Source organism: Eimeria necatrix, genomic scaffold (genome assembly GCF_000499385.1).
Source record: "Eimeria necatrix Houghton genomic scaffold, Enh_scaff449, whole genome shotgun sequence".
NCBI classification, from domain to species: Eukaryota; Apicomplexa; class Conoidasida; order Eucoccidiorida; family Eimeriidae; genus Eimeria; species Eimeria necatrix.
This window is the reverse complement of record NW_013654335.1, coordinates 1-22,500: the sequence shown is the minus strand read 5'-3', so window position 1 is coordinate 22,500 and position 22,500 is coordinate 1. Positions and strand designations below refer to the sequence as shown.

Sequence of the window (22,500 nt, the reverse complement as noted above, 5' to 3'; positions counted from 1 at the left end):
CCCATCGAGAACTCCTTCCTCGTGAGGCAGCAGCAGCAGCAGCAGCAGCAGCAGCAGCAGCAGCAGTAGCAGCAGTGCTGCTGCTGCTGCTGCAGCAGAAGCAGTGGCAGCACGAGCAGTAGTAGAGGCTGCAGCAGCACGAGCAGCGGCAGCAGCAACAGCGCCAGCACCTGCAGCAGCAATAGCAGTAGCAGCAGCGGCAGCAGCAGCAGCAGCAGCAGCTGAGCTAGTTTGAAGCTGGAGACAGAAAGAGCGCGAACTCCCAGACAAAGCCAGCCTTCAGCAGTGTTGGCTGCTGCTGCTGCTGCTGCTGCTGCTGCTGCTGCTGCTACTTTCTGTGCTGCTGCCCTGAGTGCTGCTGCCTTTAGTGCTGCTGCTGCCGCTGCTGCTGCTGCTGCTGCCCTCGCTCCCGGCTGCTGCTGCTGCTGCTGCTGGCGTGTCTCGTGTTTCCTCTCCTGTGGCTGCTGCTGATTTCGCAGCTGCTGCAGTTGCTGCTGCTGCTTTTGCTGCTCTTGCTGCTCCTGCTGCTCGTGGCCTCTGCTACCTTATTGCTGCTGCCTTGCTGCTGCTGCTGCTGCTGCTGCTGCATCTGTTTTTTCTCTTCTCCTCAGTTTTTCTCCTTTTTGTCTTCTTTTGTGTTATTTCTTTTTTGCTTCCTTTTATTTCTTTTTCATTCCTGTTCGTTTCTTTCATTTCTTTTTTATTTCTTTTGTTTCTTTTTCGTTTCTATTTCTTCTTTTTCTTTTATTTCTTTTATTTCTTTTATTTCTTTTATTTTTATTATTTCTAATTCTTTTTGTTTTATTTCTTTTTGTTTTTCTTTTCAGGAGTTGGCCTCTCTGTTGTGTTTTTTGCATCCCTTTGCCTTTCCTTCTGCGGAAAGTCTTTTTAATTGTTTTTTCGAAAAAGAAGAAAACAAAAACAAAATTGAAATAAATAAAATTGAAATAAATAAAAATGAAATAATTAAAAATGAAATAAATAAATATAAAAATGAAACAAGCAAAGGTGAAATAAACAAAAATGCAATGAGCAATGTTGAAGTGAATAAAGGCGAAAGTGAAATAAATAGAAATGAATTAAATAAAAACGAAAACGAAATAAATAAAAATAAAAACGAAATAAATAAAAATAAAAATAAAAAAAACTTTTTTTATTTTCCGCAAATTCACCAGCAGCTTCTCGCCCGCCTCGTGGCCCTTTTTGTTCTCCGCAGAACTCTCGCCCAGGTTAAAATCTTTTTCACTTTTTTGATCTTTTTGGATCTTTTTTTAAATCTTTTTTAAATCTTTTTTGGATCTTTTTTGGATCATTTTGGTTTTTATTTTATCGTTTTTTCATCTCTTTTGTCTGTTTTGTTTTTTTTGATCCTTTTTGGTCTTTTTTTTGTTTCTTTTGGATCTTTTTTGATCTTTTTTGGCATTTTTGTCTCTTTTGGATCCCGTTTTATGCTTCCTTTATCTCTTTTTGTCTTTTGTTTCTTTTTGTCTTTTTATTTCTTTTTATTTCTTTTTTATTTCTTTTATTTCTTTTTGCCTTTTTGTATTCTCTTCCTGGCCCTTTGTTTGTTTTTATCTTTTTTGATCTTTTGTTTATTTTCTTTTGTCCTTTTTTTGGTTTTTTTTCAATTTTTTGTCTCTTTCAGTTATCTTTTGGTCTTTTCTTTTTGACTTTTCGACCTTTTTATCTTTTTCCTTTTTATCTTTTTTAAAATCATTTTTATATTCCTTTCATTTCTTTTTATCTTTCTTAAATCTTTTTTATTTCTTCTATTTATTTTTAAAATCCTTTTTATGTCTCTTTATTTCTTTTTTTATATTTTTCCAATTTCACTTTCATCTTTTTTCCTCTTTTGTTTTTTGTTTCTTTTGACTTTTTTGTCTCTTTTATTTTCTTCTGTCGCCTTTCGTCTTTTTTAGTTTTTTTAAAATCCTTTTTTGTCTTTTTATAAATCATTTTTGTCTCCTTTTAAATCCCTTTTTGTCTTTTTTGTCTTTTTTGTCTTTTTTTGTCTTCTTTTTTCCCTTTTTGTTTCTTTTTTGTCTCCTTTTTTGTCCCTTTTTGTCTTCTTTTTATTTTCTTTTTTGTTTCTTTTTATTCCTTTTTTTTCCTTTTTGCTGCACTTCTTCTCTTTTTATCCTCAGCAGCAGCTGCAGAGGCACCCGCCTTGTTCACGTCCCACTGCTGCTGCTGCTGCTGCTGCTGCTGCTGCTGCTGCTGCTGCTGCTGCAGGCGCAGCACGCGTGGCAGCTGCCGCCGCTGCGGGAAGTTGTGCTGCTGCTGCCGCTGACAGCAGCACAGCGGCAGCTGTATTTGTGGCTGCTGACGAGGGACTCGCGGCTGCTGCTGCCTTCTTCAGGTGTACGTACACCCCGCGCCTGCAGCACCCCACACAGCGTCTGCTGCTGGCAGCACAGCAGCAGCAAATACGAGCAGCAGCAGCAGCAGCAGCAGCAGCAGCAGCAGGATGCCCCCGTTGCCCGTGCTTTGTTCGCTTCCCTCTTCCGCCGCTGCTGCTGCTTCTGCTGCTGCTCCTGCCGTTTCAGCTTGTGCTGCTTCTGCTGCTGCAGCTTCTGCTGCTGCAGCTTCTGCTGCTGCTGCTGCTGCTGCTGCTGCCTTAACGAGGCTGTCTCCAGCAGTGTCTCCTTTTAGCTTTTAGTGCTGCTGTTGTCTCTCTCTTTTTTCTTTTTTTCTTTTTTTCTTTTTATATCTTTTCTCTTTTTGTTTTTTGTTTTTATTTTTGTGTTCTTTTTATCCTTTTGTTTCCAATTTGCCTCCCATTGCTTTCTTTTTTCTTCTCTTCTTTTTTTATTTTTATTTTTTTATTCATTTCCATTTTTATTTTAATTTATTTTTCCTTTTTTTTATTTTCTTTTTTCTTTTTTCTTCACAGGCAACGGAGAGCTCCACAGGCATCATACGGGGCATTCGCAGTACATCAAACCCTAAACCCTAAACCCTAAACCCTAAACCCTAAACCCTTACGTTGCTTGTCCGTTGAGCCTGCTTCTGCTGCTACCGCTATTGCTGCTGTTCCTGCTGCTGCTGCTGCTGCTGCCGCAGCCTTTGTCCCTGCTGCTGCTGCTGCCGCCGCTGTTGCCGCTGCTGCTGCTGCTGCTGTTGCCGCCAGCAGCAGCAGCAGCAGCAGCAGCAGCAGCTAGAAGAGCGGCATTTGCTGCTGCGTCTCTCGTGCTGCAGACCTCAACAACCTGTACATACACCTCAGAAAAGCAGCAAACCATCCACTTCTTTTCGCCAACAAAAGCACAGAGACCCCCCCGCCGCTGCAGTCCCTGCTGCGAGACTCAGCAGCAGCAGCAGCAGCTGCTGCTGCCCCCAGCAGCAGCAGCAGCAGCAGCAGCAGCAGCAGCAGCGAGGAGGACCTGGAGCCGTGGTGGGGAGCAGCGGAGGAGCTGCTGCTGCGGGGCTCGAACAAGCTGCTGCTGCTGCAGCAAATAGTGGCTTTTTGTTTGCGAAAAAGAGAAAAAATAATTATTTTTAGTTATTCAACTTTGCTGCTGGACCTCGCAAACGATTTGCTGCTCGAAGCAGCAGTTCTTCCCGCCCGCCTCGACGGCCAAACCCCAGAGCCCCAGCGCCGCAGAAACCTCCAGGCCTTCCTCAGGCCGCCCCCCGAAGTGAGGGTTTAGGGTTTAGGGTTTAGGGTTTAGGGTTTAGGGTTTAGGGTTTAGGGTTTGGGGTGTGGGGTGTGGGGTTGGGGTTTGGGGTGGTGGGCTTGGGGTGTGGGGTTTGGGATTGGGGTCTGGGGTTTTGGGGTTTAGGGCTTGGAGTTTAGGGTTTGGGGTTTAGGGTTTAGGGTTTAGGGTTTAGGGTTTAGGGTTGGCTGGGGCTGGCTTGGGGGGCGCACGAAGCGGGGGCGGGTTACAAGGGGTCCTGCTGCTGCTGCTGCTGCTGCTGCTGCTGCTGCTCGTATTTGCTGCTGCTGTGCTGGCTGCTGCTGCTGCGTTGCTCGCCGCTGCTCTCATGTGCTGCTGCTGCTGTTTGCTGTTGCTGCTTGTACTTGCTGCTGCTCTTACTCTCTGTTGCGGCTGTTATTTGCTGTTGCTGCTTCTATTTGCTGCTGCTCTTATTTTCTGTTGCTGCACTTTTCTGGGGTTGCTGCTGCTGTTTGTTGCTGTGTTCGTTATTTGCTGCTGCTGCTGCAGTTATCTGCTGCGGCTGCGATTTGGTGCCGCTGCTGCTGCTTCTTGTTGCTGCCGCTGCTGTTTACTGCTACTGCAGATATTTGCTGCTGCTGCTGCTGTGTACTGCTGCTGCAGCTGCTGTTGCTGCTGCTCGCGTCATCCGCTGCTGCTGCTGCTGCTGCTGCTGCTGTTTGCTGCTGCAGTCCCCAGAGCTGGAGGGGGACGAGGACGAGGACTCCTGGAGCCCCATGGTTTTGCTGCTGTCGGTCTTGGCTGGCGGCTACGGCCTCAACCTGGTGGCCCCAGCCCAACCCAGCAGCAGCAGCAGCAGCAGCAGCAGCAGCAGCAGCAGCAGCAGAGGGTGCCGCTGCTGCGTGTTTCTGGAGGGCGGAGGCGCAGGAAACCCTCAAGTTGAAAGACAAGCAATTGCTCGGATTCACCGCCAGGGCCAAATGCGGCCAGTTGTTGCCATTAGGCTTATCTCAAAGCACACTGGTGCTGCTGCTGCTGCTGCTGCTGCTGCTGCTGCTGCTGCTGCTGCTGCTGCTGCTGCTGCTGCTGCTGCTGTTGGTGGTGCTGCTGCTGGTGTTGCGGTTCCTGCTGTAACTGCTTCTGCTGCTGTTGCTGGCTCTGTTGTTGCTGTTGCTCCTGCTGCTGGTGCTGCTCCCGCTGCTGCTGCTGCTTCTGCTGTTGCTGCTGCTGCTGCTGCTGCCACTCCCGGCTCTGTGCATGCATCACTCTGTTTTGCTGCTGCCGCTGCAGCAGCGCATGCAGAGGGCTTAAATCCATGTTTCAACTGTGCAGCAAAATGCACCTTTTATTAAATTAAATTGTTTGCAATTTAATTTTATTTAAAAATTAAAACTGCAAAAAGAAATTAAAATGGATGCAGCGGCGTTGCGGTGTATGCTGAGCTTGAGTTTGGGGTGTACGTACAGCTCGTTCGCGGCGTCTTTGCTTCCAAACTTTTCGGAATTTTGCATTTTAAAAGAATTTAATTCCCAAAACATTTTTAATTTGTGGAATTCTTTTGCATTTTGCATTTATTTTGCTGAATTGTTTCAATTTTTGCCAAACTTTTCTCAAAAAGTTCTCTTTTTGGTTTCTTCTTGCTGCAGTTGAAGAAGTCCTTTACCGCCGCGGGTCCTCCAAGCTGCGGCTCTCGGAGACGGTGCTGGCAGCAGCAGAGTCTGCTGCTGCTCCTGCTGCTGCTGCTGCTGCTGCTGCTGCAGCAGCAGCGGGCGGGGCGGACACTGCTGCAGCAAAGCCGCCCCTCAAGAGCCTGCAGGCCTTCGACTGTGGGGCCCTGCTGCTCCCAGAAGCAGCAGCAGAAGCAACGAACCTGCAGCAGCAGCAGCAGCAGCTGGTGGAGTCGCTGCGCTTTGGGGCTGCAGCTCTTGCAGCAGCAGACAGCAGCAGCAGCAGCAGCAGCACGGGGAAGGCAGCGGCGCAGGAAGAGAACCTTTTCGATTCCTTGCAGATAGAAAAGATTCTCGAAGATGCTTTTAGTGATGCTGCTTCTTCTGCTGCTGATGCAGCTGCTGCTACAGGGGCTGCAACAGCAGCAGCAACGGCAGCAGCAACAGCAGCAACAACAGCAGCAGCAGCAGCAGCAGCAACAGCAGCAGAGGACCAGATGAGCTCTGGGGAGTCTATTTATGTCTTTGAAGAAAAAGACTTTACTCCTTTTGTTAGAGGAAATGCTCGCGTAGATGATGCAGCAGCAGTGGAGTCTCTTGCTGCTGCTGCTGCTGCTGCTGAAGCTGCTGCTGCTGCAGATGGCTCCAAAGAAGAGGTCAGTGCCTGGGGCTGCTTTTGCTGCTGCGGCCGCAGCGTTGCCATCTGGGGATTGCTGCTGCTGCTGCTGCTGCTGCCAGGCTGCAAAAGAGCCGCAGATGTTGGTTTTTCCTGCTGCTGCTGCTGCTGCTGCTGCTGCAGGGCAGGCAGCAGCTTCCTCAGGAGACACCTGAGGAGCGGCGAATGAGGCTGCAGGTATCTCCCTTTAGCTGTGGGCACGCTGCTGCTGCTGCTGCCGCTGCTGCTGCTGCAGCTGCTGCTGCTGTTGCTGTTGCTCTTTGGCTGCTCACGGCTCGGGTATACCTCTTGCGTTTGCCGCTGCTGCTGCTGCTCCGTGGCTGTTCACGGTTTGCCGCTCTCCGTGTATCTTTTGCTGCTGCTGCTGTTGCTGCTGCTGCTGCTGTTGCTGCTGCTGCTGCTGCAGCTGCAGCGGGCGGTGCGGCTGGAGAAGCTGTGGAGCGCCCAGGGCTACAGGTCTTGTGCGCTTCGAATTGCTGGAGAGGCAGACCCTCGCTACTTCCCAGGACCAACAGCTGCTGCTGCTGCTGCTGCTGCTGCTGCTGCTGCTGCTGCTGGCGTTGCTGCTGAGGCTGTCGGAGACACGCAGCCAGCTCACGGAGAGTCGGAAGCAGCAGCAGCAGCAGCAGCAGCAGCAGCAGCGCAGCGGGCAGTCCCTGCAGAGTCCTTCTTCCTCTTTCCCCCGCTGCAAGACGACGAAAGGGAGCTGGAGGAGGAAGCCGCGGCAGCCCGCAGCAGCAGCAGCAGCAGCAGCAGCAGCAGCAGCAGCAGGTACCTGCACTTGCGCGTCGGCGACGCCACTCGCCCCCAGACTGTCTGGGGGGCCCCCAGGGGCCCCCAAGTGATTTGCCTGTTTGTAGAAAAGGGGGGCCGGTGGACTTCGAGGGGCTTTTTTGCTGCTGTTGACAGACTCAGTGCAGAGCCGCAGCAGGCTTTCATCCGGGTTCGCTGCTGCTGCTGCTGCTGCTGCTGCTGCTGCTGCTGCTGCTGCTGCTGCTGCTGCTGCTGGTGTCGTTGCTGCGGTTGGCCGTGTGTGTGCGTTTGCTGTCGGTGCGTGGCGGTGCTCGTCTTGCTGCTGCCGCTGCTGCACTATTGCTGTTCTGATTGTCACTGCTGCTGCTGCTGCTGCTGCTGCTGCTGCTGCTGCTGCTGCTGCAGGCTCACAAGTGTCGAGACCTGCGGGGGGGCGACGTGCACTTGGTCCGCATCCGCGAGGGTCTTTTTGCTGCTCTTGCTGTTTGCATTGAGGAGAGCAGCAGCAGCAGCAGCAGCAGCAGCAGCAGCAGCAGCAGCAGCAGGAGAGGCGGCGGCGGCTTTTACGTGAAAGTGAAGGACTTGCTGCGGTGCCTCACGCTGCTGTCTGTACACTGCAGGGCCCACGCAGCGTCGCTGCACCTCCCCCGCTGCAGCACGCCCTGCCGGTACAGCCTCAGCAGCAGCAGCAGCAGCAGCAGCAGCAGCAGCAGCAGCAGCACGAATGAGCTGCTGCACAGGCTGCTGCAGGAGACCTTCGCAAGGAGACAGGTGCATGCGATAACTTATTTGCTGCCGCGGAAAGGAGACACCTCAAGCGGCGCTGCAGCAGCAAGAGACAGAACTGCTGCAGCGGGAAACCCCACAAGCAGCAGCAGCTACCGCAGCAGCCAGCAGCTGAGAGACACAAACGCAGCAGCAGCAGCAGCTGCAGCAGCAGCTGCTGCAGCAGCAAGGCCTGATGCACGGAGAAGAGATGAGCAAGAGGGAAAGATTAAGACAGAAGTAAGAAACTTTTAACGGGGGCTCAAGCAAAAAGGCCCAGCCCAACCTGCTGCTGCTGCTGCTGCTGCTGCTGCTGCTGCTGCTTGTGCTGCCGCTGCAGGTAAGGGGACCTCTTGGCCCCACAGGATGGTGCGCACTCCGGAAAAAGCCGCGGATCGACCCACAACAGCAGCAGCAACAGCAGCAGCAACAGCAGCAGCAGCAGCAGCTGCTGCAGCAACAGCAACAGCCGCAGCAGCAGCAACGGCAGCAGCAGCAGCTTGCCTCTGGAAGCAAATACGCTGGTATAGCAGCAGTGGATGCTGCTGCTGCGAGTACACTTACAGAGGCGGAGAAGAGCAATATAGGCTCAGCAGCGGCAGCAGCAGCAACAGCAGCAGCAGCAGCAGCAGCAACAGCTGCTGCAACAGCGAGGGAGCAGCATCCAAACGCTGAGCAGGAAGAAGGTAGAAAGAGACCAACAGCAGCTGCCGAGCGGCTGCTGTCTAGTCCTGCTGCTGCAGTTGCTGCTGCTGCTGCTGCTGCTGCCGTTGCTGAAGAAAAAGTCGCCCCGTGTTTTGATGCGAAGACGGAGACACAGCAGCAGCAGCCGCAGCAGCAGCAGCAACGACAACAGCAGCCACAGAGTGAGCAGCAGCAACAGCAGCCGAAGCAGCAGGAGCCACCACAGCAGCAACGACTGCAGCAGCAAGAGCGGCTAGAGCAGCAACGACTGCAGGAGCAACAGCAGCCGCAGCAGCAACAGCAGCAGCAGCAACAGCAGCAGCAGCAGCAGCTGCAGCAACGAAGACTGCAGCAGCAGCAGCAGCAGCTGCAGCAGCGAGGGTTTAGCCGGCCCCTTGTGCCCCCAAATGTGGGGTTTCGAGTGTCTCTACACAGCAGCAGCAGCTTGTGGCTGCTGCACTCCTCTATCTGCAGCAGCGTGCTGCTGTACCTTCGCCAAGCCCTATTAGCTGCTGGTGCTGCAGTAGGGTTCGGGGGCCCCCAAGGCCAGGGGGCCCCCCAGGGGCAGCAGGGGGCCCCCTACTCTCGGGGGGCCCCCCAGGGGCAGCAGGGGGCCCCCTGGGGGGCCCCCCAGGCCCCCTGGGGGGCCCCCCAGGGGCAGCAGGGGGCCCCCTGGGGGGCCCCCCAGGAGAAGCAGGGGGCCCCCTGGGGGGCCCCCCAGGGGCAGCAGGGGGCCCCCTGGGGGGCCCCCCAGGGGCAGCAGGGGGGCCCCCGAGGTGGCCCTCCAACTGTTTGGCTGATTGTGGGGATGGGCTTTTTGCAGGTAAGCAGCAAAGAGAGGCAGCAGCAAAAAAGGAAAAGAAAAAGAGACTGAGAGACAAGAGGCTGCTGCTGCTGCTGCTGCTGCTGCTGCTGCTCAGGAGGTTCTGGGCCTGGTGGAGCAGCAGCAAACGGAAGACGCTGTGCTGCACCCTGCTTTCGCCCGACTTGCTGCTGCTCTCGTGTCTGCTGCTGCTGCTGATGAGCAGCTGCGCCGGCTTGCTGCAGCATGGGCCTTTTCTGGGTTGCTGCTGCAGCTGCCGTGGTCAGAAGGTTTTGTTGCTGTCTCCTTCTGCAGCACGAGCCGCGGAGACGCAGCAAACCAGCCTGCTGCTGCTGCTGCTGCTGCTGCTGCTGCTGCTGCTGCTGCTGCTGCTGGTGTGGGGCGACTTAAAGTTCGCCTCGAGTTCTCAGATTTCGCAGAAGCTGCTGCTGCATGCGGCGCTGTCCCGGTGTCTTTTGTGTGGCAGTGGCAGCACCGGAGGGAGGGGCGGGGCCCTGCAGCAGCAGCAGCAGCAGCAGCAGCAGCAGCAGCAGCAACAGCAGCACGAGCAAGAGGGGAAGCAGCAGCGGCGGGGCCCAGCACTTGGCAGCAGGCCCTGACTTTGGTGGGCGAGTGGAGGCAGAGAGCAGCAGCAGCAGCAGCAGCAGCAGCAGCACCGCAGCAGCAAACCACAGGGGACAGAGCTGTCCCGCTCACTCTGCTTGCTGCGCTGCTGCTGTGGGACAGGCAGAGACGGGCGCAGCAGCAGCAGCAGCAGCAGCAGCAGCAGCAGCAGCAGCAGCTAAGTGCTGCTTGCAGCCCCGTTAGCTTCTACGGGGCGTAACTGAGGTGTACGTACACCGCAATTTTTTGGTGCCACAGTGTCATGCATGCATAAAAACTTTGATTAAATGATTAAAACTGATTTTATTTGTTTGATTAAAGGGATTTATTTTTATTAATAAATAAAACTTTGATTAAATGATTAAAACTGATTTTATTTATTTGATTAAAACTTATTTTATTTAATTCAGCAGCTGTCGAATTCAGATTCGTCCCGTGAGGCGAGCTGTACGTACACTGCTTTGCGCCGTTTCCACTTTTTGATTTTTGAAATGAATAAAAACAAAAAAAAATAATTAAAGAAAAATGAAATAAATGTGACTCAAAAGAAAAGGCAATCGGGAGAAAAAGATGTGAATTAGAGTCAAAGAGAAGGCAGCAACACTTGGGAGAAGAGGCTTTATCTGTTTTGCTGCTTTTCCCTTAAAAGCTGCAGCAAATTACGAATTGTTTTAGCTGCTGCTGCTGCTGCTGCTGCTGCTGCTGCTGCTGCTCTTGCTGCTGCTAGAGGCGCTGGTGTTGCGGGGGCCGCCACGGGAGGCGGCGGGGCCTCTGGGGCAGAATGCAGAGTGCAGAAATTAAAACAAATGTTTAATTAATTAAAAATAAATAAATAAATTCTTGTGGGTCCTGAAGATCCGGTGAAAAGGGGGAAAGTAGACGCCGCAGGCTGGTAGACCGTTTCGAGGACCACCCCGAGTCAGTTGTTGGCTGCAGTTGGTCTCGAGTGTTCTTTCCGTTGGATTTATTTGAATAGTTTTCGAATTTCGAGATTATTAATGCATTATTTTTTTCTATTTTTCGTTTTGGTCTTCAGTTCGAGGGTTAAGGGGTGACTTGGCCACGGCGGCGTGGTCGCTTCTGGAGAGCCCCAGAGGCTCGCGGGACTTTCTTTGTGCGTTTCAAAAGGAATCTGAAAAGCAGAAGAATAAAAATAGCGAATCACTGAAGTTGAAGTTGAAGATCTGCGTTTAATTGGGGTGTACGTACACCTCAGCTTCGCTGACGGACGAGGCCGTGCGCCTTTCTGCTTTCTCTGCACTGGTCTGATCGCGACTGCAGCAGATCTAAACTTCTTCCCTTGAGCTCTTTTTATTTCTTCGTGCATTAAATTATGTTTTTTTAATTCTTTTCCGCTTGCATGCGCGTTTTTCCTTCCGATTTGTTCCGCAGCAGAGCCCGGGTAGCCTAGATACACCGAGACACCACCCGACAGCAGCAGCAGCAGAGCGGAAAGCGAACCAATGGCTGCTTGTTTCCACAGCAGCAGCACAATTGGCTAGCTGTTGCTAGCAGCAGTTTTCAAACTAAGTCCAAACAACAGCATCTCGGAGAAGTTCCTCAACATGGCGAGCTGCTGCTCTTGCCCGCAGCTGGGCAGCTCTGTAGGCGGCTGGCTGAAGCTGGCTGTTGCTGCAGGTGGCATAATTGTTGTTTGCTGCGGCTCAGCCCTTGGGGGCCCCCCGGGGGGCCCCCCAGGGGCCCCCCTTGGGGCCCCCGCTGGGGGGCCCCTCTACCTGCAGAGTTCAGACGCAGGGCTCGGCCTGGCGGCCGCAGCAGCAGAGAGGCCGCGCAGCAGCAGCAGCAGCAGCAGCAGCAGCAGACTTGCTGCAGCAGACGCGCTCGTGGCTGCGGCCGGCCGCGAAGGCCGCCGCCGCAGCCGGAGAAAAGAAGTTGAAGAAGAACTTGAAAAGCCTTTTGGACTCGCGAGGGGCCTCAACAGGCAGCAGCGCGAGGGCTTTTCTTCGGGACTTTCTGGAAACAAAAGAACAGCAGTGGGGCTCTTTTTGGTTCTCTGCGGGCTCGTTTTGACAGGTGACAGTTTGTTTTTTGAAGTTTGATTTCCAGATAAACTCGATTCAGTTTCATTAATTTCTTTATTTGAAGAAGAGACTCTTTTAAATTTAATTCGAGTTTTAATTTGTTTCTTTTTTCTTAAAAAAAAAATTCAGAAAGTCAAGTTTTGCAGTTTCACTCCGCTGCTTGTTTCTGCGTGAAAAGTTGAATTTGGGTTTCAAGGTGAATTCATCTTTTTGCATTTGCGTCTCTTTTCTGAATTGTGAAGTTTTTAATTAAATAAATAATTTTATTTAATTAAATTGTGAAGATTAATTTCTTTTAGTTGTTTTTGGTTTCTAGAGAGATGCAGAGTCAGAGCTGCGGAGTTGAATTTCAGCTTCAAGTTGAATTCTTCTGTTTGTTTGGAACAAAAGTGATTACTTTTCGAATGCAATTTGTTTTAATTTAGCGTAATCAAACAGCAAATTAATAATTCGTGAAAAGTAATTTAATTTAATTTAATTTAATTTAATTTAATTTAATTTAATGTGATGTTTCCACAACGGTGAGGTGTATTGGTGGGTTCGAGTTGGTTGAAGCATCGAAGTTGAATTCAAGTTTCAAGTTGAATTCACATCTTCGTCGATTCAACTTCTGCTTCTCTTCAAAAGTCTGATCAATTATTATTAATTTAATTTTAAATAATTCAATTTATCGTTTCTGCAAAGGAGTGATGAATTGATCAAGTCCGAAAAGTTGAATTTCAAGTTCAAGTTGAATTCATCTCTGGATTCCCGCGGTGGCGAATCCGCGGCTGATCTGACCGGTAATCTGTCCTTTTTTGCATTTTTTTTGAATTTTTGTTTGCATTTTTGTGTTTTTGTTGTTTATTTCTCAGCAGTGCATCTGAACAAGTACAAACAAGTGCCCGCGAGCGCGCTGGACAGCCTGCGGTGGCGGGGCTACAGAATGCGGCGAGATGCCTCTCCAGGGGAGAGGCAAGCAGCAAGCATTTTGGATCGTTTGTCTCTTTCTTTTTTCACAGTGGGGCTGGGCCTCGTTGTGTTGGCAGCAGGACTGTCAGCAAAGAAGAAAAGGAATGGGAAGCAGCAGCGCCTTCCGCTGCTTCAGTTGACGGGCGCAGACGCGGAAGCAGCAGCAGAGCGGAACGCAGCAACAGCAGCAGCAGAAAGGGCAGCAGCAGCAGCAGCAGCAAAGGCAGCAGCAGAAGCAGCGCACGCAAAGGCAGCGAATAGTGCACCGGAAGCGACGCCCTCAGCAAGGATGCAAACAGCAGCAGCAGCAACGGAAGCAGCAGCAACACAAGCAGCAGCAACTGCAGCAGCAGAAGCAGAAGCAGAGCCAGCAGCAACGGCGACACCAATAATATATGAAGTGGCTGTAACTACAGAAGCAAAAAGAGGAGCGCCAGCAGCAAAAGCAAAGCCGAAAGAAGCAGCAACATCAACTGCAGCAGCTGCAGCAGCAAAGCCAGCAGCAGCAACGCAACCACCAGCAGCTGCAGCAGCAGAAGACACACCAGCAGCAGCAGCAGCAACGCCGGAAACGCCACCAGCAGCGGCACCACTGGCTCCAGAAGCAGCAGCGCCGACAGCAGCAGCAGCACGACTTGAAGCAGCAGCACACGTAGCAGCAGCAGCACACGCAGCAGCTGCAGCACAGCTGGCAACAGTAGTAATGGCTTCAGCAGCAGTAGGCGAAGCAGCAAAGCAAGCAGCAGAAGCAGCACCAGCAGTCCACGCGGCGCTTGCAGTAGCAGCGGCAGCAGCAGCAGCAGCAGCAGAAGCAGCAGCACTTGGTGCAGAAAAGTCCGAAGCAGCAACACAAACTGCAGCACTAGTTGCAGCAGCAAGAAAAGTGGCAGACGCAATGGAAGCAGCAGCAGACGCAGCAACAGCAGCACAAACAGATGAAGAAAAAGCAGCAGCAGCGTTCGTAGCGGCGGCCTTAGCAGCAGCAGCAGCAGAAATGCCGCCAACGGCACCTCAAGAAGCAGCAGAACCAGCAGCAACAGTGCCAGCAGCAGCAACAGACCCAGCAGCAGCAGCAACAGCAACAGACCCAGCAGCAGCAGCAGCAGCAACGCCAGCAGCAACACCAGAGACGACAGACGAAGCAGAGGCGACACAACCAACAGCAGCAGCAGCAGCAACACAACCAACAGCAGCAGCAGCAGCAGCAGAAACACCACTAACAGCAGCAACAGAAACACAACCAACAGCAGAAGCAGCAACAACGCCACCGACAGCAGCAGCAACAGAAGCAGCAGCAGCAGCAGCAACACCAGCAGCAACACCAGAATCGACAGACGAAGCAGAGGCAACACAACCAGCAGCAGCAACACAACCAACAGCAGCAGCAGCAGCAGCACCAGCAGCAACACCAGAAACAACACACGAAGCAGAGGCGACACAGCCAGCAGCAGCAACACAACCAACAGCAGCAGCAGCAGCAACACCAGCAGCAAAACCAGAAAGGACAGACGGAGCAGAGGCAACACAACCAGCAGCAGCAACACAGCCAAGAGCAGCAGCAGCAGCAGCAGAAACGACACACGCAGCTGAGGCAACACAAGTAGCAGCAGCAATACCGCCAACAGCAGCAGCAGCAGCAACACCACCAACAACAGCAGCAGCAGCAACACCACCAACAGCAGCAGCAGCAGCAACACCAGCAGCAACACCAGAAACGACACACGCAGCAGGGGCAGCACAACCAGCAGCAGCAACGCCAGCAGCAGCAGCAGCAGCAACGCCAGCAGCAGCAGCAGCAGCACGAGATGCACCACATCCAGAAAGAACACAGACAGCAACAGCAACATTGGCAGCAGCAGCACATCTAGCAGCAACTGTGACGGAAACAGCAACAGCACCAGCAGCAGCACCAGAAGCAGCCACACTGGCAGCAGCAGCAGCGACAGCAGCAGCAACAGCAGCAGCAACAGCAGCACCATTACAAGCACAACCAGCAGCAACAGCAAAAGTAACAACACTAGAAGCACAACCAACAGCAGCAACAACAGCAGCAACAACAGCAGCATCACTAGAAGCGCAACCAACAGCAGCAGCAACAGCAGCACCATTAGAAGCACAACCAACAGCAACAGCAACAGCAGCAACAACAGCAGCACCACCAGAAGCACCACCAACAGCAGCAGCAGCAGCAGCAGTACCACCAGAAGCACTTCCAACAGCAGCAGCAGCAGTACCACCAGAAGCACCTCCAACAGCAGCAGCAGCAGTACCACCAGAAGCAGCAGCAGCAGCAGCAGCACCACCCAAGTCCATACCCACAGCAGCAGCAGCAACAAAGCCTGCAGAGGCAACAACAACAGATGAAGAAGCAGCACCAGCAGCACCGGCAGAAGCAACACCACCGGCAGCAGCAGCGCCACCAGCGGCAGCAGCAGCAGCAGCAGCGCCAGCAGCAGCAGCAGCAGCGCCAGCAGCAGCAGCAGCAGCAGCAGCGCCAGCAGCAATAGCAGCAGCAGCGCTACCAGCAGCAGCAGCAGCAGCGCCACCAGAAGCAGCAGCAGCAGCCGCGCTACCAGCAGCAGCAGCAGCGCCACCAAAAGCAGCAGCAGCGCCAGAAGCAGCAGCAGCAGCGCCACCAGAAGCAGCAGCAGCGCCAGCAGCAGCAGCAGCAGCGCCACCAGAAGCAGCAGCAGCGCCAGAAGCAGCAGCAGCAGCGCCACCAGAAGCAGCAGCAGCGCCGGAAGCAGCAGCAGCAGCGCCACCAGAAGCAGCAGCAGCGCCAGAAGCAGCAGCAGCAGCGCCACCAGAAGCAGCAGCAGAGCCAGAAGCAGCAGCAGCAGCGCCACCAGCAGCAGCAGCACTTGCAATGCGGCCAATACCACCACCACCAGCGTCAGCAGCAGCACAGCCGCAGCAGCGGAGGAGAGGGTAAAGCGCTGCAGCAGGCAAAAGCCGAGAAGCCGCAGCAGCAGCAAGAACGCAGCAGCTGCAGCAGCCGCACGGGCAGCAGCAGCAGCAGCAGCAGCAGCAGCAGCAGCAGCAGGAGCAGGAGACAGTGAGCATTTGCTGCAGCACTCGACTTGCTTCTTTCCTGTTTGTACTTTGCTTTACTTGCATGCTTAGCAGCAGGGAAGGGCCCGTCCTATTCGTACATTATTTTTGTTGCTTTTCGCGCATGCACAAACTGCCTTCAGAACGCATGCATGCAGCACAAACTGCCTTCAGAACGCATGCATGCAACGCATGCATGCGTTTGCAAGGTGCATGCATGCGTCTGCAGGCGCATGCATGCGCTTTGCATGCATGCGCTGCATGCATGCGTTTGCAAAGTGCATGCATGCGTCTGCAGGCGCATGCATGCGCTTTGCATGCATGCGCATGCAAGACGCATGCATGCGTTTTGGGGCTTTCTAGTTCTCGGGGCGCTGCATGCAGCTCCTTCAGGTGTATGTACAGCTCGCGGACCCACGCCCGCCGGGGCTGCAGTTCTTTCCACTTCGACTTTTCACTTTTCTTCATTTGAAGTTCAAATGCCATTCTTCCAACTGCAGCAAACCAAAGCCCGGGGCCCCCGCAGCAGCTAGCAGCAGCAACAAGGCAGCACTTCTGGCCCCCAAACTGGCCCTTTGGGGCCCCCTGGGGGGCCCCGGCACCCACTCTGGGGCCCCCTGGGGGGCCCCGCCAGGGGCCCCCCAGGGGGCCCCAGAGTGGGCCCTGGGGGCCCCGCCGGGGGCCCCCTGGGGGCCCCTAGGTGACCCTTCAAAAGGCACTTGGGAGCCCCGGAAGGGCCCCTTCGCTGGCCCCTAGGAGGCGCTTGGGGGCCCCTGAGGGGCCCCTAGGTGGCGCTTGGGGGCCCCCGGGGGGCCCCTGGGGGGCCCCTGGCGGGCCCCCCAGCTGCCACACCAGACCAGAAGGGGGCCCAGAGGGTCTTTAAGGTTTTTTCTTAATAGAACGGCAGCTGGGGCATTCCTCAGCGTGTTTGTTGGCTGTTCTTGTGTGCGTGAGCGCATGCAAAGTGCAGGCATTGCTGCATGCGTTGCACATTTATAGGTGTCTAGATATGTTTTTGCATGCAGATTTTGATTCTAAAATGAATTAAATGTTTATTTTTATGTGGATATACTTTTTGGAGCAAAAACAAGGAAATGCAGGGCTTTTGAAGCATGCACAGGCGAGCCGGAGGGTGCAGGCAAGCGACTCGGGAGAAAGCTTGGCTCTCGCTCTTGTCTGTTCCATGGATTATTTCTATTGCAATTTCCTCAAAGTAAGAAAAGAAATTCAATTTAAAGCACATGAGTTTGTTTAAAGACAGCTTCCCGCTGTTGCTGCTGCAGCAGCTGCAGCAGCAGCTGCTGCAGCTCGAAACCTGCGGAGCCTCGCGCGCTGCAGCAGAGCAGCTCCGTTCAAAGGCTTCTGCTTCCTCGCAGGCTGCGCAAATAGATTTAAAATGAATAAAAAAGTGAAAAGTGGAAAATTAGAATGCAAAGGAGCTGCTTTCCTAGTTGGGCTGCAGCAAGCATGCTGACAGCCCCGTACAGGCACAAAGGATTTGGCGGCTGCTGCGGCGCCTCCGTTCTCTTCTGTCTCGGCCCAAAACCCCTTGTTGAGTTCAGTTTCGTCGGAGTTTAAATAATTTAGCGGAAAATTAAAGCCTTAAAGTCTTTCAGGAGCCTTAAAGCCTCGATTTTGGGGGCTGTTTGCGTCGGCGGCAGCTGCGTCCAGTTCCAGCGTCTGCAGCGGGAGCTGCTGCCTCGTTTTCTTCTCGCCGTGGCGAACTTTAAAAAGGGAAAATTAATTAAATAGACCTTCCCTTAGTCTTTTTAAAGCCAAAAGGCTCAGCTTTCCGGGGTGGCGGGGCCTGGGGCTCGCCCGCTGGCTGCGTTCAACTTGCATTCTGCATTCAACTTGCATTCAAGTCATCGGACCGCGTTTCTGGGCGCCTGCTGAAGATGCAAGACACTGAGGGCGCCGGCCTCTGGAACTTGGGCTATTTGTGGCTGCTGTGGGACTTAATAAAGCTTTTAATTGCCTTTTCTCCGCTGCTGGTGATCGCAGCGATCTTCGTGACCAACACGGAGAGCGGCGCCAGCCGAAACGAGAAGCCGGACTTCCAGCTGGACCCTGTGGAGTGACCACTGCCGCTCCGCCGCAGTTCGAACCTTTAATTCCTTTATTTAGCTTTTATTTTAACTTATTTAGCCACTTAAAAGCGCCAATGGAGCAGCCGTTTGGGACTTTCCGCAGGCGAAGCCCGTTCAAGTTTGCTGCTGCGGAAAGCGCTCGCGCTGCAGCACTTGCGGATGTGCGGAGGAACTGCAGCAGCTGCTGCAGCGCGGCGATTTAACTTTAATTGGGTCAATTGCATTAATGGAATTAATAAAATTAATTGCTTTGTGGATTAATTGAGTCCTTTGGACGAAGCGAATCCGCTGGACTCGCGGATGTTGAATTCAAGACGGAAGTTGAACGGCTCGGCGCGCAGCTCGCCGCGATCTTGCAATAAAAGAAGAGCTTTGGAAGCAGCAGCAAACCTTTTGGACTTTTTCTTTTTCTCTTTCCGATTCAAAATTAAAACGAAAAGAAAACCATTTCCAATGGCAACTGAGGCCGCATGCACTTTGCTGCAGCGCGCTCTTCTTGCTGCTGCATGCGCGAGAACTGCCAGGGCCTGCACTTGCATGCAAATCTTCGCACTTCGCAATAAAAAGCCGAAAATAAAAGGCTTTTTTCTTTTCTTTTCTCCAAATAAAACAATTAATTCAAAGTGCAACTTGCACAAAAGCAACTCGAGAAGGCGAGCCTGCTGCCGCTGCAACTGGAGCCGTCTGCTTCCTTCTTGCTGCTGCAGCGAAGCAGCTGCAGCAGCAGTTTTCGCTGCTGCAGCACAGAACCTGCAGCAGCAGTGTTCGCTGCTGCAGCACAGAACCTGCAGCAGCAGTTTTCGCTGCTGCAGCAAAGCAGCAGCAGCAGCAGTTTAAGCTACTACAGCACAGAACCTGCAGCAGCAGTTCCCGCTGCTGCAGCAAAGCAGCTGCAGCAGCAGCAGTTTAAGCTACTCCAGCGGAGAACCTGCAGCAGCAGTTTTCGCTGCTGCAGCAAAGCAGCTGCAGCAGCAGTTTAAGCTACTGCAGCACAGAACCTGCAGCAGCAGTTTGTGCTGCTGCAGCAGAGAAGCTGCAGCAGCAGTTTGTGCTGCTGCAGCAAAGGAGCTGCAGCAGCAGCGTTTGCTGCTGCAGCACCTGCAGCTCACAGTGGGCTCTAGGGCTCCATTAAGTGAAAACAGAAATTGTTCGTTTAAAACGAAAAATAAAAACAAATATTAATTTTAAAACAAAATAAAAACAAATTAATTTTAAAACAAAATAAAAACATATTAATTTTAAAACAAATAAAAACAAATATTAATTTTAAAACAAAATAAAAAAAATATTAATTTTAAAGCACAAAATAAAAACAAATATTAATTTTAAAACAAAAAACAAATATTAATTTTAAAACAAAAGATGAAAACAAATATTAATTTTAAAGCAAAATAAAAACAAATGTTAATTTTAAAACAAATAAAAACAAATATTAATTTTAAAACAAGAGTAAAAACAAACATTAATTTTAAAACAAAATAAAAATAAATATTAATTTTGAAACAAAATAAAAAGAAATATTAATTTAAAACACAAAGTAAAAAGAAATATTAATTTTAAAACAAAAGAAGAAACTTCAATTGAATATTTATTTAAAACAAGAAAGAGAATAAAAATTAAATATTAATTCCAAAACTTCAATTTCGAATTATCTTCTTCAAGTTCTGCTGCTGCAGCAAATTAAATAATTAATAAGTCAGGTGCTGCTGCTGCAGCAAATTAAATAATTAATAAATCAAGTGCTGCTGCTGCAGCAAATTAAATAATTAATAGTTCAAGTTCTGCTGCTGCAGCAATTAAGTATTAAATACTTTATGTTTTGCTGCTGCAGCAATTAATAAATAGTTGAAGTTCTGCTGCTGCAGCAAATTAAATAATAAGTAATTCATGTTCTGCTGCTGCTGCTGCTGCTGCTGCAGCAACATAGCAATAAGTAGTTCAAGTTCTGCTGCTGCAGCAAATTAAATAATAAGTGAAGTCAGCTTCTGCTGCTGCAGCAAGTTGGATAATAAATAATTCATGTTTTGCTGCTGCAGCAATTAAACAGCAAATAAAGTTCTGCTGCAGCAGCAATTAAGGCAATTAAACAGCAAATAAAGTTCTGCTGCAGCAGCAATTAAGTAATAAATAAAGCTCTGCTGCAGCAGCAATTAAATGATAAATGAAGTTTTGCTGCAGCAGCAACTAAATAATAAATAGAGTTTTGCTGCAGCAGCAAATTAAATTATAAATAAAGTTTTGCTGCAGCAGCAAATTAAATTATAAATAAATCTTTTGGTTTGAAGCAGCCACAAAATGCACTTTAAGAAATTCTGCTTTTAAGAAAAGCAATTACACTTTATAAAATTAATTGCATGCAAAATATGTATTTGGAGAATATATTATATCTAATGTAATATTTAAATATATATTATATATTATATATTATATATATTATATATTATATATTATATATTATATATTCTCTAAATATATATATATAATATAATGTATATATAATATTGTAATATATTTATATTATATATAATTTATTATATATATATATAATTTATTTATATAATATATATTATATATATATTTATTATGATACTTACTTTGTTGTGTTACATTATATACTTATTATATTACATTTGTGAATATATTTTGTATATAATAAATAATATATATATATCTACATATGTAATATAATATATATACATACCTACAAATATTGTATATAATAATGAATATAAAATATATATGTACATATGTAATATATTATATATATTATATATTTTATATAATAATGAATATATAATACAGATCTACATATATAATGTAATAAATATATATATATATATATTATATAACAATGTATATATAATATATATCTATGTAATATAGTGTATATATATAATATCTATATACATTGTATATAATAATGAATATATAATATATATCTGCATACGTAATATATATATATATATATATTACATAAATAATATTATATATATATATATAATATATATATATATTTATATGTATGTATAGATATATGCATGCAATAACATCCATAATAATATACTTTTAATGGAATTCAAATGTAATATCACACAAATAAATATAAACTCTAAAACACATTATTATATTCAAATGTATTTAATAATCTACATACACTTTCTCACTACACATACATTTATATATATATATATATAATATATATATTATATATATTATATATATAATATATATATACATATATAATATTTATATATATATTTGTTTTCTATATAAAGTTTAATGTATAAAGTTTAAAAAGTACAAAAGCATTTGTACTTCATTTAAATACTTTACAAAAACTTTTGCCAATCTTTTTCACTGCTGCACAACAAAGCCACAAAATAGATTTCAAAAAGTAGCAGCAAAAAGCGCATGCAGCAGCAGCACAGTGCATGCAAAAAAGCGCATGCAGCAGCAACAAAATGCATGCAAAAAACGCATGCAGCAGCAACAAAATGCATGCAAAAAACGCATGCAGCAGCAACAAAATGCATGCAAGAAAGCGCATGCAGCAGCAACAAAGCGCATGCAGCAGCAACAAAATGCATGCAGCAGCAAGGTAGTGCCAACAGCAGCAATAAAGATTTCATGCAGCAGCAAAAGATTTCATGCAGCAGCAACAAAGTTCATCTACCGGCAGCAAAACAAACGCCTGCAGCAGCAGCAAAACGCCTGCAGCAGCAACAAAATGCCCGCAGCAGCAACAAAGTGCATGCAGCAGCAACAGCAACAGCAACAAAGTGCATGCAGCAGCAACAAAATGCCCGCAGCAGCAACAAAGTGCATGTAGCAGCAGCAGCAGCAACAAAGTGCATGCATGCAGCAGCAGCAACAAAGTGCATGCATGCGGCAGCAGTAAATGGCATTTGAAAAGCCAACTAATCTGCAGCAAATTTAAACGCTAAAACGGCGAAATAGAAAAAACAACTCCTAAAATCCCAAAACAAAATAAAATAAATAAAAAAATAAATAAAACAACTCCTAAAATCCCAAAACAAAATAAAATAAAATAAATAAATAAATAAAATGCGCTGCAGCAGCTTCGGACTCTTCCTCTGCAACTATAACTTAACTGCTGCTGAACTGAACTGAAATGAATATAATACATCAAACTGTGCAGCAAAGACTGAATTTTAACAATTTAATTGCTAATTAAATAAATAATGGCAAATAAGAAGTAAATTAGGAACGCGAGATGGAAAAAGAATAATATAAATAGGTTTCTTGATGTTGCACTAGTGGCGCCAGCCAGCTGTTCCGAGACGCGCGCCCGTGTGGTCGCCGCCGCAGCTGCTGCAGCTGCTGCAGCTCGCAAAAAACTTTAGAAACGCAGAAGAAAGAGAAGAAGAACAACAATAATAATAATAGGAACAACAATAATAATAATAACAGAAGTAACGGCAACAAGAAAGCAACTCTAGGAAAGGCAGCTCGCGGCAAATGCGGAGCCTCTCAGCGCGGGGTGTACGTACACCGCACCCGCGCGCGCGGCGGCCGGCGTCCGCCCCCGGCTCTGTTCGCGGGGAGGGAGGCCAGCGAGCTCGGAAATAACGCGAGTAATAATAATAATAGAATAATAGAATAATAATAATAGAATAATAATGAATAATGGGGAGCAAAAGCGCGAGAAAGCGACGGCGATCAGTCGACTTCCTCCACGGTGGGGCCCCCGGGGGCCCCCCCCCCCCCCCCCCCCCCCCCCGCCGGGGGCCCCCCCGGGGCCCCCCCCCCCCCCCCCC

The 22,500-nt window shown here is 49.2% G+C and overlaps 4 protein-coding genes across 4 annotated transcripts in view; 3 read left to right on the top strand and 1 right to left on the bottom strand.

The window, feature by feature from the left end:
* ENH_00054840 (hypothetical protein) overlaps window positions 1–122 on the top strand; it is a gene marked incomplete at both ends in the record, with an annotated part of 721 nt that extends 599 nt beyond the window's left edge. The window contains 1 exon segment of the mRNA XM_013581554.1: window positions 1–122. This exon segment is cut by the window's left edge and continues 115 nt beyond it. Coding sequence (XP_013437008.1) covers window positions 1–122 — 122 coding nt within the window.
* Window positions 123–4,144: 4,022 nt separating this feature from the next.
* Window positions 4,145–4,934, bottom strand: ENH_00054830 (hypothetical protein; the record flags this gene model as incomplete). The annotated part of the gene is made up of 2 exons (XM_013581553.1): window positions 4,145–4,550; window positions 4,639–4,934. 2 exons carry the CDS (start codon window positions 4,932–4,934, stop codon window positions 4,145–4,147), a joined length of 702 nt encoding a protein of 233 aa, XP_013437007.1.
* A 93-nt stretch (window positions 4,935–5,027) lies between these two features.
* Window positions 5,028–9,808, top strand: ENH_00054820 (SNF2 family N-terminal domain-containing protein, putative; the record flags this gene model as incomplete). Its single annotated transcript, XM_013581552.1, has 7 exons — window positions 5,028–5,049; window positions 5,264–5,940; window positions 6,084–6,137; window positions 6,373–6,903; window positions 7,119–7,718; window positions 7,819–8,985; window positions 9,083–9,808. 7 exons carry the CDS (start codon window positions 5,028–5,030, stop codon window positions 9,806–9,808), a joined length of 3,777 nt encoding a protein of 1,258 aa, XP_013437006.1.
* Window positions 9,809–11,153: 1,345 nt separating this feature from the next.
* Window positions 11,154–15,513, top strand: ENH_00054810 (hypothetical protein, conserved; the record flags this gene model as incomplete). The annotated part of the gene is made up of 2 exons (XM_013581551.1): window positions 11,154–11,622; window positions 12,485–15,513. 2 exons carry the CDS (start codon window positions 11,154–11,156, stop codon window positions 15,511–15,513), a joined length of 3,498 nt encoding a protein of 1,165 aa, XP_013437005.1.
* Between the last annotated feature and the right edge of the window lie 6,987 nt (window positions 15,514–22,500).